At 44.7% G+C, this 12330-nt stretch overlaps 1 protein-coding gene across 1 annotated transcript in view; it reads right to left on the bottom strand.

Annotated features, from left to right (window-relative positions):
- The window catches only part of KIZ (kizuna centrosomal protein), a 44484-nt gene extending 33129 nt beyond the window's left edge, over positions 1-11355 (bottom strand). The window contains exons 1-5 of the mRNA XM_010012109.1: positions 11326-11355; positions 10650-10756; positions 8002-8064; positions 6662-6818; positions 3430-3522 (exon numbers count right to left, since the gene is read on the bottom strand). Coding sequence (XP_010010411.1) covers positions 3430-3522; positions 6662-6818; positions 8002-8064; positions 10650-10756; positions 11326-11355 — 450 coding nt within the window. The remainder of the gene's footprint in view (positions 1-3429; positions 3523-6661; positions 6819-8001; positions 8065-10649; positions 10757-11325) is intronic.
- Between the last annotated feature and the right edge of the window lie 975 nt (positions 11356-12330).

Genomic DNA, 12330 nt, shown 5'->3' with positions numbered 1-12330 from the left:
GGGAGGTGGGGCCGCCCGCCACCACTACTACTAAAAGGTCACCACCAGTTTATGCAAAGCCAAAATTAGCTACCGTAATACCATTGTTCATACTAAGCAGGGCTTACTGTTCAGCCTCAAATCACAGCAGGAGAATTTACAGTCACCTCCACACCTCTCTCCTCCCTTTCATTGCCTGACCTCTTCCTACCATACAAAGTCAGCTGCCAAGCCCAGCTTAAAGGAAACAAAGGCATCTTGTCTAGTCTGTGACCAAGTTTCATTAAAAAAGCTCAAATTCCACATAACAAGCAGCAGAACAAAAAGCCATGAAGTTATTCTAAGGAGGAGTAAAGGTTTGCTACTGAGATTAAGTTCACAGCTTATTCCACCACCACCACCACTCTCGGGTTCCTCCTAATTACTTTTCGGGTGTTGGATTTGCTGCTTTAAAATGAATCTAGTGAGTACTTTATGGATTTAGCAGCTCCTGGATGTAGTGTTCCAAAACAAATACAATTCAGACAGGTACAAGTGCTTTGCAGAGCCACAGCAGACACACATCGCCAACAAGCTCCTCTTTGACTGCAGAAAAAAAAAAAATCATCTCTTCAGCGCCTTTGCATTCTCAAAGCAGAAGTGTGGCAGATGATGCTGGTTCAGGTACTGGTTTTACCACCCAAAACAACAGTAAAAGTGTGTAGACTTGCCCAAAATAGTCAACAAAATGACTGAATTTCATGTCACTCCAGCTGGGAGTTAAACACAGTCTCTGCACGAAGCACACTTACAATCAATCCCCTCTTTGGTGGTGGAGAGCAGGCTCCCCGCTTCTCCCTCCCACCACAAATACAATCTTATTTATTATCACTAAAGTGGTTTTGAAGAGAACAAAGGTAAGAAGAAAAGTCCCTTCCATTAGGACTTGCACTGCCACCCTCAGGCATCCCTCAGAGGTGCCAGCGCCCTACATCCAACAGTCAGGCTCTGCCGAGGTACACAAGTCCAAAATCTTCAGAAGACCTCAAGGAAGCGCTCTGAAGATGAAGATGACAGACTTCATAGCCCACAGGTTTCCAAAGCCCATGTTACACAGCTCTGCAGCTGAGCAGGACCTCTGCTGCACAGGGCATCTCCTCCAACTTGCAACCCTGGATTGCTGTCACACTTGCCTTCAAAAGACCACTGCTCAAGCCCTCTCCAGGGAGAACCATGGTTTTCCAGACAAACTGTGTTTGGATATATGAATTCTGAGGAAAAAAAAATTAGGAGTCCAAAAGGCTGCACATCCCACGGCTCACAGAAGTAGCAGATATTCACACTGGTGGTTTCAGGGCACCGGGATACTGACCATCTCTGGAAGGTTGCTTCTGTGGTTCCCCTCCTTGGTCTCCAAGGCACATCACTGACCAGGTTATCACAGAGTCCCTGGCATCCTGACCAGCCTGAAGGAAACCACTGTGGGTAAATTAAAACCAGTTCCATGCTGTGATGTTCCAAGCTACTGGAATGGGTTGCCCAAGGAAGTTGCGAATGCTCCATCCCTGGCAGTGTTCAGGGCCAGGTTGGATGGAGGCTTGGGGACATGGTTTAGTGTGAGGTGTCCCTGCCCATGGCAGGAGGTTGGAACTAGGTGATGTAAGGTCCTTTTCAACCCAAACCATTCTATGATTTGCATCCTGGGTACACCACCAGCCACATGTGCTCGCTACGACTGCCTTGGCGCCACACCACTGAGAACACTCGTGTTTTGGACACCAGAAACAGATTTTAAGGGGGTGAAGGTGGTGGGAAACAGGCACAATCAGTCCAAAAAACCAGGAGTTAGATCTGAGACACAGCCCAAAGACAAGGCAGGAGGATGCACAGCTCAGTTGCAGCTACCTTTGTATTTAAGGAGAGAGATGAGAAGGAGAAAGGAGGGGACAGGGGATGAAAGAGTCCACAATCCCATTGTCAATTCAACTAATTAAATCAAGCAAGTAGTTCAACATGAAGTGACAAATTTGGGTACGCACCAAGTTCTCATACTGTCCCCAACCCACCAACAGTTGTTAAACATGCAAGTTCCATGGCAAGCCTTTGACGTTCCAGTGTCTATGTAAAGTTTTCTGTAGATCAGAAATCACATCTTCTACACTGACAGCTTTTAATTGAAGAATCCATCATTCAACAATAAACTCACCTTTTCACACACATCTGAATTAAACCCGTGATTCAGAAGCTGCTGGAGGCTGCTTATATAGGTCAAGGTTGCTCGGGTTCATTGCTTTGTATATTGCAGTTTAAAGAATGCTCTAAATTCAAGGTTTTTAACTTTTTAATCTATGGGGAAAACTTCCTATAAACTCAGATTAACGACTGCTAATGCACTGAAGAAAGAAAACCAAAAACCTGCCTCCTACTATAAAAACAAAATAGTGTGGCCTCTGTTTCTTTTCTGATAAGAGTCTTAAATACCAAACATTTAACTGCATAATAACATTTACTGGCAGCCAGGCAACCTGCTTAGCAGATATATAAAGCAGGTAAAAGGAGAAAAAGTTAATTTCTTGGCTGAATGATTCCATCGGTAGCTATAGGGCAAACTAGAAAGTCTTTTAGTAAAGTAGCAGTTGATTCTTCTATCAATCTGCAGCACACATACTCTTCCAAGGAATGCATTAAATATGAAAATCATATCCCGTTATCATCTGTTCCCAGCTTTCAGCCCAGTAAGCTTTTCTTAATGAATGCTGTAGCCTAAGGGACAAGCATGCTGTTGGCTTTGCTGAATAATGGAGTGATGCTGCCGCTTTTGCTTATTCCAATATCAACTGGCTGAGGGGGTTTCACACATAGTCACAAGTGACTACTCTTGCCAGCATGCTCCAAGTTATTACAAGATGTTTTTAGACATTTCATCTAAAAGAGCTTTACTGCTTTTAGTGAAGAAAACAGCTATGGTCTTGAACTGTATCATTTATATGGAGATAGGAGGGATTAGAAGCCTGCATTACCACAGATATATAGCGGAATATATTTAAGTATTCCTTGTCAGTCTTTTTGTCTGTTCCTCAGATAGGCAATCTCTTTCTGCTGCTTCTGAGGAAAGGTCAAAATGCACAAAATTAGAAATACACCCTGTGAATCGACTGCTGCAGTTTTAAACATCATTCATTAAGAATAGTCCCTCCTTGGTCAAGACCGTTTTCACACTATTCGGCACAACACCCAACACAGAGATGGATATAAGCACTTGGAGCTCCCCCCTTTCTAATTCCAGCTCTCTGGTTGAAATAACTTGCACTTTTTGCCCAGGTTGTTCTGCTTCACTCAGGCACTAAACAACGTTCCACACTACAAACGCTGCAGCACAACTGCCCAGCGGAGCCTGCAGAGCCGTGCCTGCTCCTCACGCGGCAGCACATCAGTGTCACAAAACACACTACACCCCCCTCTTCCCATTACCTGCTCCGTGCGGTCCCCTTCCTCGTCACCTTCTGCTGCCAAGTCATCCTCTCCAAGTGATAACACGCGTTTAATTTCTCTTCTGTACCATGCCTAAATGTGAACAAATCCATTACGTAAAATTGAAGGCCAAAAAGCCCCCAAAGCACCACAAATCAAAATATTACTTTGCAAACTGTGAGCTTCTAAACGCAGTGTCCTGGCAGCATTTTTCACTAGGGCTATGTTTAAAAAGCCAGAAATCCCATTTTCTCCTCCCTTGCACAACTGATGTTGCCTGTACACAATCTTCTGCAGGTTTTTAAACACACATATATTCGTCCATGTAATTTAGAATCCTACAAAATAGGAATAACTTGTTGACTCCAATTTATTTCATCCCAGCTAGTATTTGTAATGCTGAACTATTTCTGCTGTATCCAGACAATGACTCTGCTGCTTTGGGATGAAGTGAGCTTTAGAATTTGGTTTTGTTTTACATACATCATCTTACAACTCACTGAAGGAAAAATATATGGCAGATGTTAGGGAACAACCAGCATGAAAAACAACTTGCTGTGGTGTTGTACAACCAACCACACACACCGTCCTCACCTCCACTCCACTGTTTAATTGACCAGACGTAACGTGCTCATTGTGGGACTACTGCTTAAAAGCCAAGCACAGGCAGCACCTATAATTAATCTTGTTTGTTAGTAATTGTAAACCCCTATAACAAGTTACATCAGCCCTGAATAAAAGCACTTCAGGACCCATTCTGCATCAGGTAATATGCATGAAAATACAGCTTGGAAACAATTAACTTCACCAGCTCTGCTCTTCACTCCAGTGGCGCGTTCAGCGACTCTGCTATTGCCCAGGTAACAGAAACTGCTCAGAAAACTGTAAACACGACAGTTCAGGAAACAGAATCTAACCACATCATAATTAAAGATGCTCAAAACCAACTCCCATGTAACTGCTGGATTTCCCCTGGAAGCTGAAGTGAATTTACTCATACTCCCCAAAATTATGGAACAAATCACAGACACGGGGAAAGAAAGTGAGTATTCCAGAAACAAAAGAAGTTCTGTCGGCTACAGCCACATAATGAAATGTGCACACGGTTATGCTAAAGCACTCCTAAAGGGCATTCTCTCTCTCTAGGAAAGAAAAAGAGAAAAGTGGTAATTTCTTTCTGTGTACTTCCAGAATGGATTAAATGATTACAGGCTCCGTAATTCTCATGCAATCCACAACAAGGGGCTCTTCACAACCGTGACACAGAGGATACGTAACCTGGGCTTTGTTAACAGCTCAGAACGAGGAGTCTCACCTGGCAAAAATAAAATGGATGGCACAGAAACATCAAAATGGAAGCAGTGAATGAAGCCCCACATGCAGATCAACCCGCGGCTCACACCAGTGTGTTACAACCTACCACTACTCACACTGCTGTGTGTTAGGGCTGCTCAGGAAAAAATCACCCTTAAAAACAACAGAGTAAACCTGCACCACAAGACACCCCCATCCTGCTCAGCTTTTAATCAAGAAAAAGGGGGAACCACTCAGCCCCCAGGGACAGTCTCTAATCTATATGTAACCAGGGAAAAGGGGTTCGTGAATGTCACCAGATCCACCAGGCTTAGAAGAATTACCAGGCACTGCAGGGCTCCAGCTGTGCCAGGCATCTGTTAACATGGGTGTGCAGGCCACTGGTTTGTCAGAGTGGAAATGAACTGCTGCCCTGTGAGATCTGCTTCTTTCCCAGAGAGATTCCTTACTTCCAAAGGCAGGGGATGAGCCAGCAACCCCCACTGAAGTCAAGGACAGCACCTCCCACATGGCAGATGTCCCTGCAAACCTACTAGCATTTCAGAGGGAGCCTTAACCAACAATTCATATAAATGCCCAAAGTCTGGGGCTTTTTATTTGTTTTAGCCACAGTACAAATTGTATAAGGCTTGTTGTCACATTACAGTGATTTGACAAACAGCTTCTGAGGATTCAAAAGGGACTAGATGCTGCATTAGCATCCTTAGTTAAAAGGACTGATGATTTTTAGAAAGGACCAAGGCTCACACTTCAGGTTGTACATTTAGCTACTGAAAGAAAGGAACTTTTCTAACCTAAGAACTGAGCACAAAGGGTTTCTTGCCCTTTACAGCAATGCAGTTAGTGAAAGCCAAACCAGACGGTAGGAAAAACACACCACTTAAAGCACCTTGTGGCTTCCACATCCCTACTCAGACTAAGCTCCAGTAACAGTTCCTGGTGTGGTGTTTCCACAGCATATTAAAAGAAAAGTTGCAAAAACTATTCTAAAGTAAGGTTTGCTCATTTGACTGCTAACTTCTACATCACTTAAGACTTTTTTGCCTTCTGATCCTGTTTTCACATTGCAGCCCGATTCTTTCCTTCTCATCTCCTCTTAGACATATCCTTCTAAGAAGATCACAGTCTAAGTTTTACCGTCTCGGATCAAGCTGTGCGTGTCCCTGAACAGAAGAGAGGAAGGAGAACAGCTCACCCTGAGAACACTGCTCCTGTCTTCATTCAAAGAGCATTCCAGAGAAGTAATACCTAATCCCAGCTGAGTTCCAGACAGCCACACAAAGTCAGGGCTGTGTCAGTACCACATCATGGGCCTAAAATCCCACAGCTGATTTGTTTCCTTCCCTCCTCTCTTCTGGCAAGTTAAAACAGGGGAATGGCCGAGGGACAGACACAGTGCTGAACCCTTCAGAAGGTGCTCCTGCTCCTCGCCAGCAGGTGTAAGCACATTTCCCTCCCAGATTTTACCTCCCAAAAACTCCATATATTAGTGGCATCAGCAGTAAGCAGGGCCAGGACTAACTATGGCTATCTAGGGTGTTCACAGCAGCTACATTAAAAATATGTCCTGAAACAACTGCCGCAAAATATATTTGGTTATTTTTAAGTAATAAAAGCTTTCCTAACAAAGGAAAGTTCTCTAACAAAGTTCTCTAACAAAGCCTTTATGAAACTATTACAACTCAAGTCTTTTTGTCCTAACCTAGACAATGCTGATTTATTATCACTATAGCTCCAAACACGTTTCCACATCTTTCTGATCTCTGTTCTCCCTTGCTTCCAAACAGACTCACTCAGAAGACTGCACAGTGAGCACAGAGCTCTGTGAAGGGTTGCTGATGACCTCTGCAGCTACAGCAGGCTCTACTGCAGCAAGTATCAGCAGTCTGGGCTCATTTCAAATCCCCAACAAAGTTACTTCCATCTTCCGAGCCATCTCCGAGCTTGAAGTTTTCATTTGAGCCTCAAACTGGTCAAACTCCCTCAGCAGGGTCTGGTTCCGCAGATTAGCTTCTTTCTGGCGCTCATGTACTTCTTGCAAGTAGTTTTTCAGCTTCATGTATTTCAATTTCATTCTAAAGGGGGAAAAAAAGAGACTGTACTTGAGTACGAAAATAAACCAAACTCAGCTATTACAGCCCCTTTTCTTCAGGCACATACGTACTAACTCTTATGTAGGAGTTGCCCCCCATAAAGCAAGACACAGTCTCCTGCACAACCATCCAAAGCCACCTCATAGAACTGACAGGATGTCTCCTATGTAACTTTAGGTTTGAAGAGAGGGCTTGGTGTTCAAAATGGTAAAGTATATTAATAAACTCTAGCAAATTTGTTTTAAATGGATTATGTTTTAGTCACTTATTGCATTAAATCAAAATGAAAATTGCATTTAGAAGAACGTGCTCTGGAAGTCCAACTGTAACATTAGGGCTAAGCTTACACAACTGCTTTAAGCTGATCTAAATCCACTCTGCCACCAAAGGGATATCTCACTCCCAGCCTTTGGTTCTTGTGCCAGTGCTACCTGCCGTGTGGCCAGGTCACGCCAGCAGCCATCCGCCTGAAAATCCATCTAAGCCAGCTCTCACCCACCCAAAGCACACATTCACTTCCAGCCAGAGCTGTTTCCTTACCTGATTACAGGGCAGCCACACAAGTGGCCTGGCCAGTATTGCACTTAGGCCTTGGTCCCTCGAGCCAAGATGGAAAAGTTGCCCCATGAACTTTAGAAAACCCACTTCAGGAGAGGAATGGAACACTCTGTGCGGCACTTTCCAGCCCTCTTTTGTTGCTGTGTGTTTTGGTTTGTGGTTTATTTCCCCTTTGGTTTATTGTTTAGGCTTTGGTGTCTTTTTGTACAGACTGTATATGCAATTTACATTAACAGGTAATGCAGAAAATCCAAGGAGCAGCACCAGACCCCAGAATATCCCTTATGATTTCCTGAGGCTTTCAGACTGTAGAACCCCAGGACTTTCTAGCACAAACTATGCTTCAGTGATTCTATAAAAGTTGCACAAACCAACTTTCATGATGGTTACTGCCAATATAATCATATTTTAGCATGAACAGAATCAGGTAGTTCTGTTATTGCTGAAGTTATTTCATTAGTAAGAGACATGAATCTTACATTATACTTAATATATGACTTTAAGTTTGTTATAAAACAACCCTTCAAGATAACATTCTAAAAGCATTCCATGATACCCAAGTTTTTCTAAGTAAAATAACTTATAAGAAGCTTTTAAACAGGCTTACAGGCATGCATCCGACTTCCTGTATTCTATCAGTTTCCTTTCTAACTCCATTCTTTCGCCTTCACTGGAAGAAAACAAAGAACATACAGTAAGATAAAACTGTTTCACAACTTAAATTTGACAAAAGCAAGAACAAAGCACTGTACAGAGCACAACTCCTCCCAGAACGTGTCATGGGAAGGCATCAACACATTAAAATAGGGTTCCAAGAAGTCCCAAGTCTTTCCCAGCTTACAGACCCAATGTGCTACCCAAGTGTTCTATCTAACAGTTTGAACTTAAAATCAAGTACCCATTTGCTACTTGTGCATTAAAGCAAGCTACAGCTACCAGCACAACCTGCCAGAACTCACAAAGGAGGGGAACAGACAGAAGTAATCACCAGAAGTATTTATGGTTGAGAAAACGCCATGCACCATCTGTAATCTGCCAAAAGCAGCACAAGGTTATAGGCCTGTGGGGATGCTCGGGCTGCTCAAGAACAAACTCCATAGACCTCAGCTACCATCTATTGTGAGGAAGAGGAGCAAAGCTGAGATTAGCCAGTAACTACAAACTGCACCTGAAGATGAGCAACCACCCCATGAGTGGTTTACGGGGTTTATTTTAACGTGGTTTTAATTTAATGACTCTACATTAACATAATCAATTGCTAAGACAGGAGCTTCCAGAAGACTCGCAGTACAAACCCTGCCGCAACCAAAGCAGTGCCCCTAGCTGCCACTTAAAACACGGAATCAAATTCTTACCAGCCTATGGACCCGCACACTCCGAGCAACACCTCACCCCAGCCACACACATCCAGCTCCTCCCGGCTGCCCGGCACCGAGGGAAGCAGAAGAGACCCTGCCTGCTGCCTACTCCGAGATCAAGGCATCCATTTTACCCATCTGATCCTGCCACTGGCTGAAACAAGATTAGGGTTTCGTGTCATGTATGCAATTTAAAAGCCACGCTTCATCTGGGATCTCATCCTTTCAATTTCCTTTTACATGACAGACAGCCAAGTAAAAGCAGATTTCAAGATCTTGTTTTTACACTTCTAGAAGTAATTTTCATGACTCTGAAGAACACTGATATCCTGATGGACATAAAAGCTGATGGTTATGAACAGCTATTGGCTCCAATCCCGTTTCTCATTCTCCGATATCAGGGATAGCACATCCCACCCTTCAGCTCCTGAAAGTTTCCTTTCTGCCAGCGTGGGTTTTCAGTATCCCATTCATTAGGCTGTTACAGCTATTTAGACAGCACTTGAACATGTAAGTGAGGTCTTCTCAAGGCAAAGCAATATAAACCCAACATCAGATAAAAGCCTCTCACCATCATCATCACAGATGCCTGGAATGGCGAGTGTTCTGCACCACAGCTCTGCCCAGCACTGCAGCAGGGGCAATGGAGACCTGGCTTGTGGGTTTGCTTGCCCAGGCCCTGGCAAGGTTCAGTGTGCCAGGGACTGAAGCGAAGCTTGAAGCAGAACAGGGATCACACTCTGGCCACTCCACTCCACCACCTCCTTTTTTACATGAAAAATCCCAAAGCTCTCTGCCCAATGATGTCAGTGGTTCACACAGTTTTGCATTACACCCCCCAAACAGTCACTCATCCACCTTTTTTCTTAAATGAGCACAAATAACACACCTCAAACTTTTTAAGGATCCAGGTGGCTCGTTTTCAAACAGCCCCAAATCGCCAGCCTACAGAGAAAGAGCATTAGCTTGGGATTTGAGAGCAGAATTAACCTCCCTGCTCAGCCACAAACTCTCTCTAATCTCTGGCATTCCACCAGGCATCGATCTGCAGCAATATTTGATCCCTCACCTCCCATTTACAGCAGCAGGGCGAAGACGCCTCAGTATTTTTCGAGATACCAGGCCTTCATCTCTTTGTGCTTCGGCCCTGCATCCATAATGCAGGAATAATGGTACTCCTGCATGATACCCTGTTGAGATAAGTGCACGGAAAATTGTGCAGCACTTGGGCACAATGCAATCCTCCCAGTGCAGTAAGAAACACCCTCTTCATGGTTGTTTTTCTCCACCAATCTGACATTAAATCAACTGTTGAGCACCGAGTGGCATCCACCAGAGCCTGCTAAAGCCATGCTGGGCCCCTGGGTTAGAGAGGGCCTGTTTAGCACCTTTATCTACATATAACTGACCCCCGCAGGTATGTCTGAAGCTAATAATCCTCCCTGGTTTACATCCTCCATCCAGGACATCTCAGTATTTGTACAGTTTACAGTAAATCACCCTTAGCCTGAAGCATCTGGCCTCCCTGTCTGAAAAGCAAAGCTGACTGCAAAATTAGTTAGTGTTAAGTACAGCACTTAGCTGCGTAAGTCATTTTCCATCACCCACACACTCAAACCCTGCCTTTCCCACCAGCAACCACCAAAGATTAAGTGCCAAGTAATCACAACATGGTCAAGACTGTATAAAACACAAGGTAAACTCTCCATCCCATTTCCCTCATTATCTTTGACACTTCAAACCTAATTCTTTGTCATTCTGCACACAACAGACACCGCTGACCTGCACGGAGACCTGTGCATGCAGTGATTTTATATTTAGATTGGACAAAGGACCAGTATTGAGAAATAAAACTGACCAGTAGAGTCTAATATGTGCAAACCCCCCACAGCTGTACCTTAAATCACAAGTCTCAAGGCAGTCAGTGCTGACTATCAGAAGCTTATATCTGGTGTCTGACTTCTCAAGCACTTCATAACCAAGATACTCGAAGAAAAGAGAGATCTATGAGAACAGGTGCAAAAGTAATCCTCATGGGGACTCCCTTCTAGTTCACCAACAACCAGGCAGCAGCTTCCCCACCACATTCAACCTCTTGCTCAAGCACAGCTGTGAACAGGAGCAGGATGCAGTCCAGGGTGAACAGCTACTGAGTACTTCATGTCTTGGAACAGGAGACTTGAAGTCAGATCAGTGCCGAATCACACGGCTGAAATGCTCCAGCGATTTAACTACAGATTTTATATTTTACACTTTAAAAAGTTGTTTAGATAAGAGGTGTCACTTCAAGAGGTTCTGGAGAGACAACTGCCTCTGCAGCACCATCCCAGAGGTGACAGCAGCACACAGCTTGTGCCTGGCATCAAAATGACTCCTGTTTGTCAGCACCACCAAGTACAAATAACTCCCAAATCTTTTGGTGCAACTGAATTCAGCAGAGGAGCTGACGTCTGAAGCGTGCCACGTGCCCAGGGGTGTCAGAGGAGCTGCAGAGGGACAGTCCATTAGTGCAGCATCAGCTCAGCCCGAGCTCAGACAACAGAGAAGCTACAAAAGAGGCAACCAAACCTCACGTGGGCCAGGCTCTTGGGAGCACGAGCCATCTCGACTCCTAACACGAGTGATGTCTGCACACAAAGACACAGTTTAAAGCAGCTCATGGTCTAGAACACACCGATTTTAACCTGCCTTCTCCATTTTCCAATGCTACAATTTAGATAAAGTGTCTCCTCTATCAAGGGACACACATTTCCATGCAATTCCTGTACAATAAAGGACACTTTGGATAGCCTTATCCCATCTTTTACACAGCAAGTTATGCCAGTTTGCCCACGGTCTTCCAGAACAGGGTACCAGTGAAGATACACACAGCATCTTGGCAGAAGCACTTACCTACACGCACATTTCTCTTCTTGTTATTTCTGCTAATATTGCACATCTGAGACCTGGAAACCAAAGTGTTCTGTATGGGACAGAAAACTGGCACTGCTTGAAAACCCCAGCTTCCTAACAGCACACCACAAATCATCTCAAGAGGCTTCCTCTGGGCAGGAACAAAGTGCTGATTGACCCCAATTCCTGTAGCTACTACAGCGAGTAACAGCTGGGAGCATCACCAATGGTGTGCATCTCCTGAGGAGCCACTGGTGACCGAGATCCCCCAGGCCACGGCCCCTCCAAAAGCTACAGCAGCGCAGCTGCTGGCTTCTTCCCTGAGGCTGCATCCCCCAAAGCACCCATAAGTGGAAACACCCAAATAACAGCTTTTAAGGATTGAAAAGGCATCTGTAAGAGAAGATCTGGGCACATCCATTCAACTGGCCAGCTCTGAAACACCAGCACTGACATTATTTGCCTGTTTGCTTAAAGTAGCAAGTGATTTTGTGATTATTGCCAGGAGTGCTGTGGGAGAACGTCAGCCCAGCAGTGAGAGGTCTGCAGCACACGCACAGAATCACCCAGGTTGGAAAAGCCCTTTCAGCTCATCCAGTCCAACCATTCCCAGCGCTGCCAAGGCCACCACTGACCCCTGGCACTGAGGCCTCGTCTACCCGGGCCGTGAACATTTGCAGGGGCGG

This window comes from Nestor notabilis, unplaced genomic scaffold (genome assembly GCF_000696875.1).
Source record: "Nestor notabilis isolate BGI_N333 unplaced genomic scaffold, ASM69687v1 scaffold18460, whole genome shotgun sequence".
Lineage (NCBI taxonomy): Eukaryota > Metazoa > Chordata > Aves > Psittaciformes > Psittacidae > Nestor > Nestor notabilis.
Note: the sequence above shows the minus strand (reverse complement) of the source record. Positions and strands in the feature narration are given on the sequence as shown.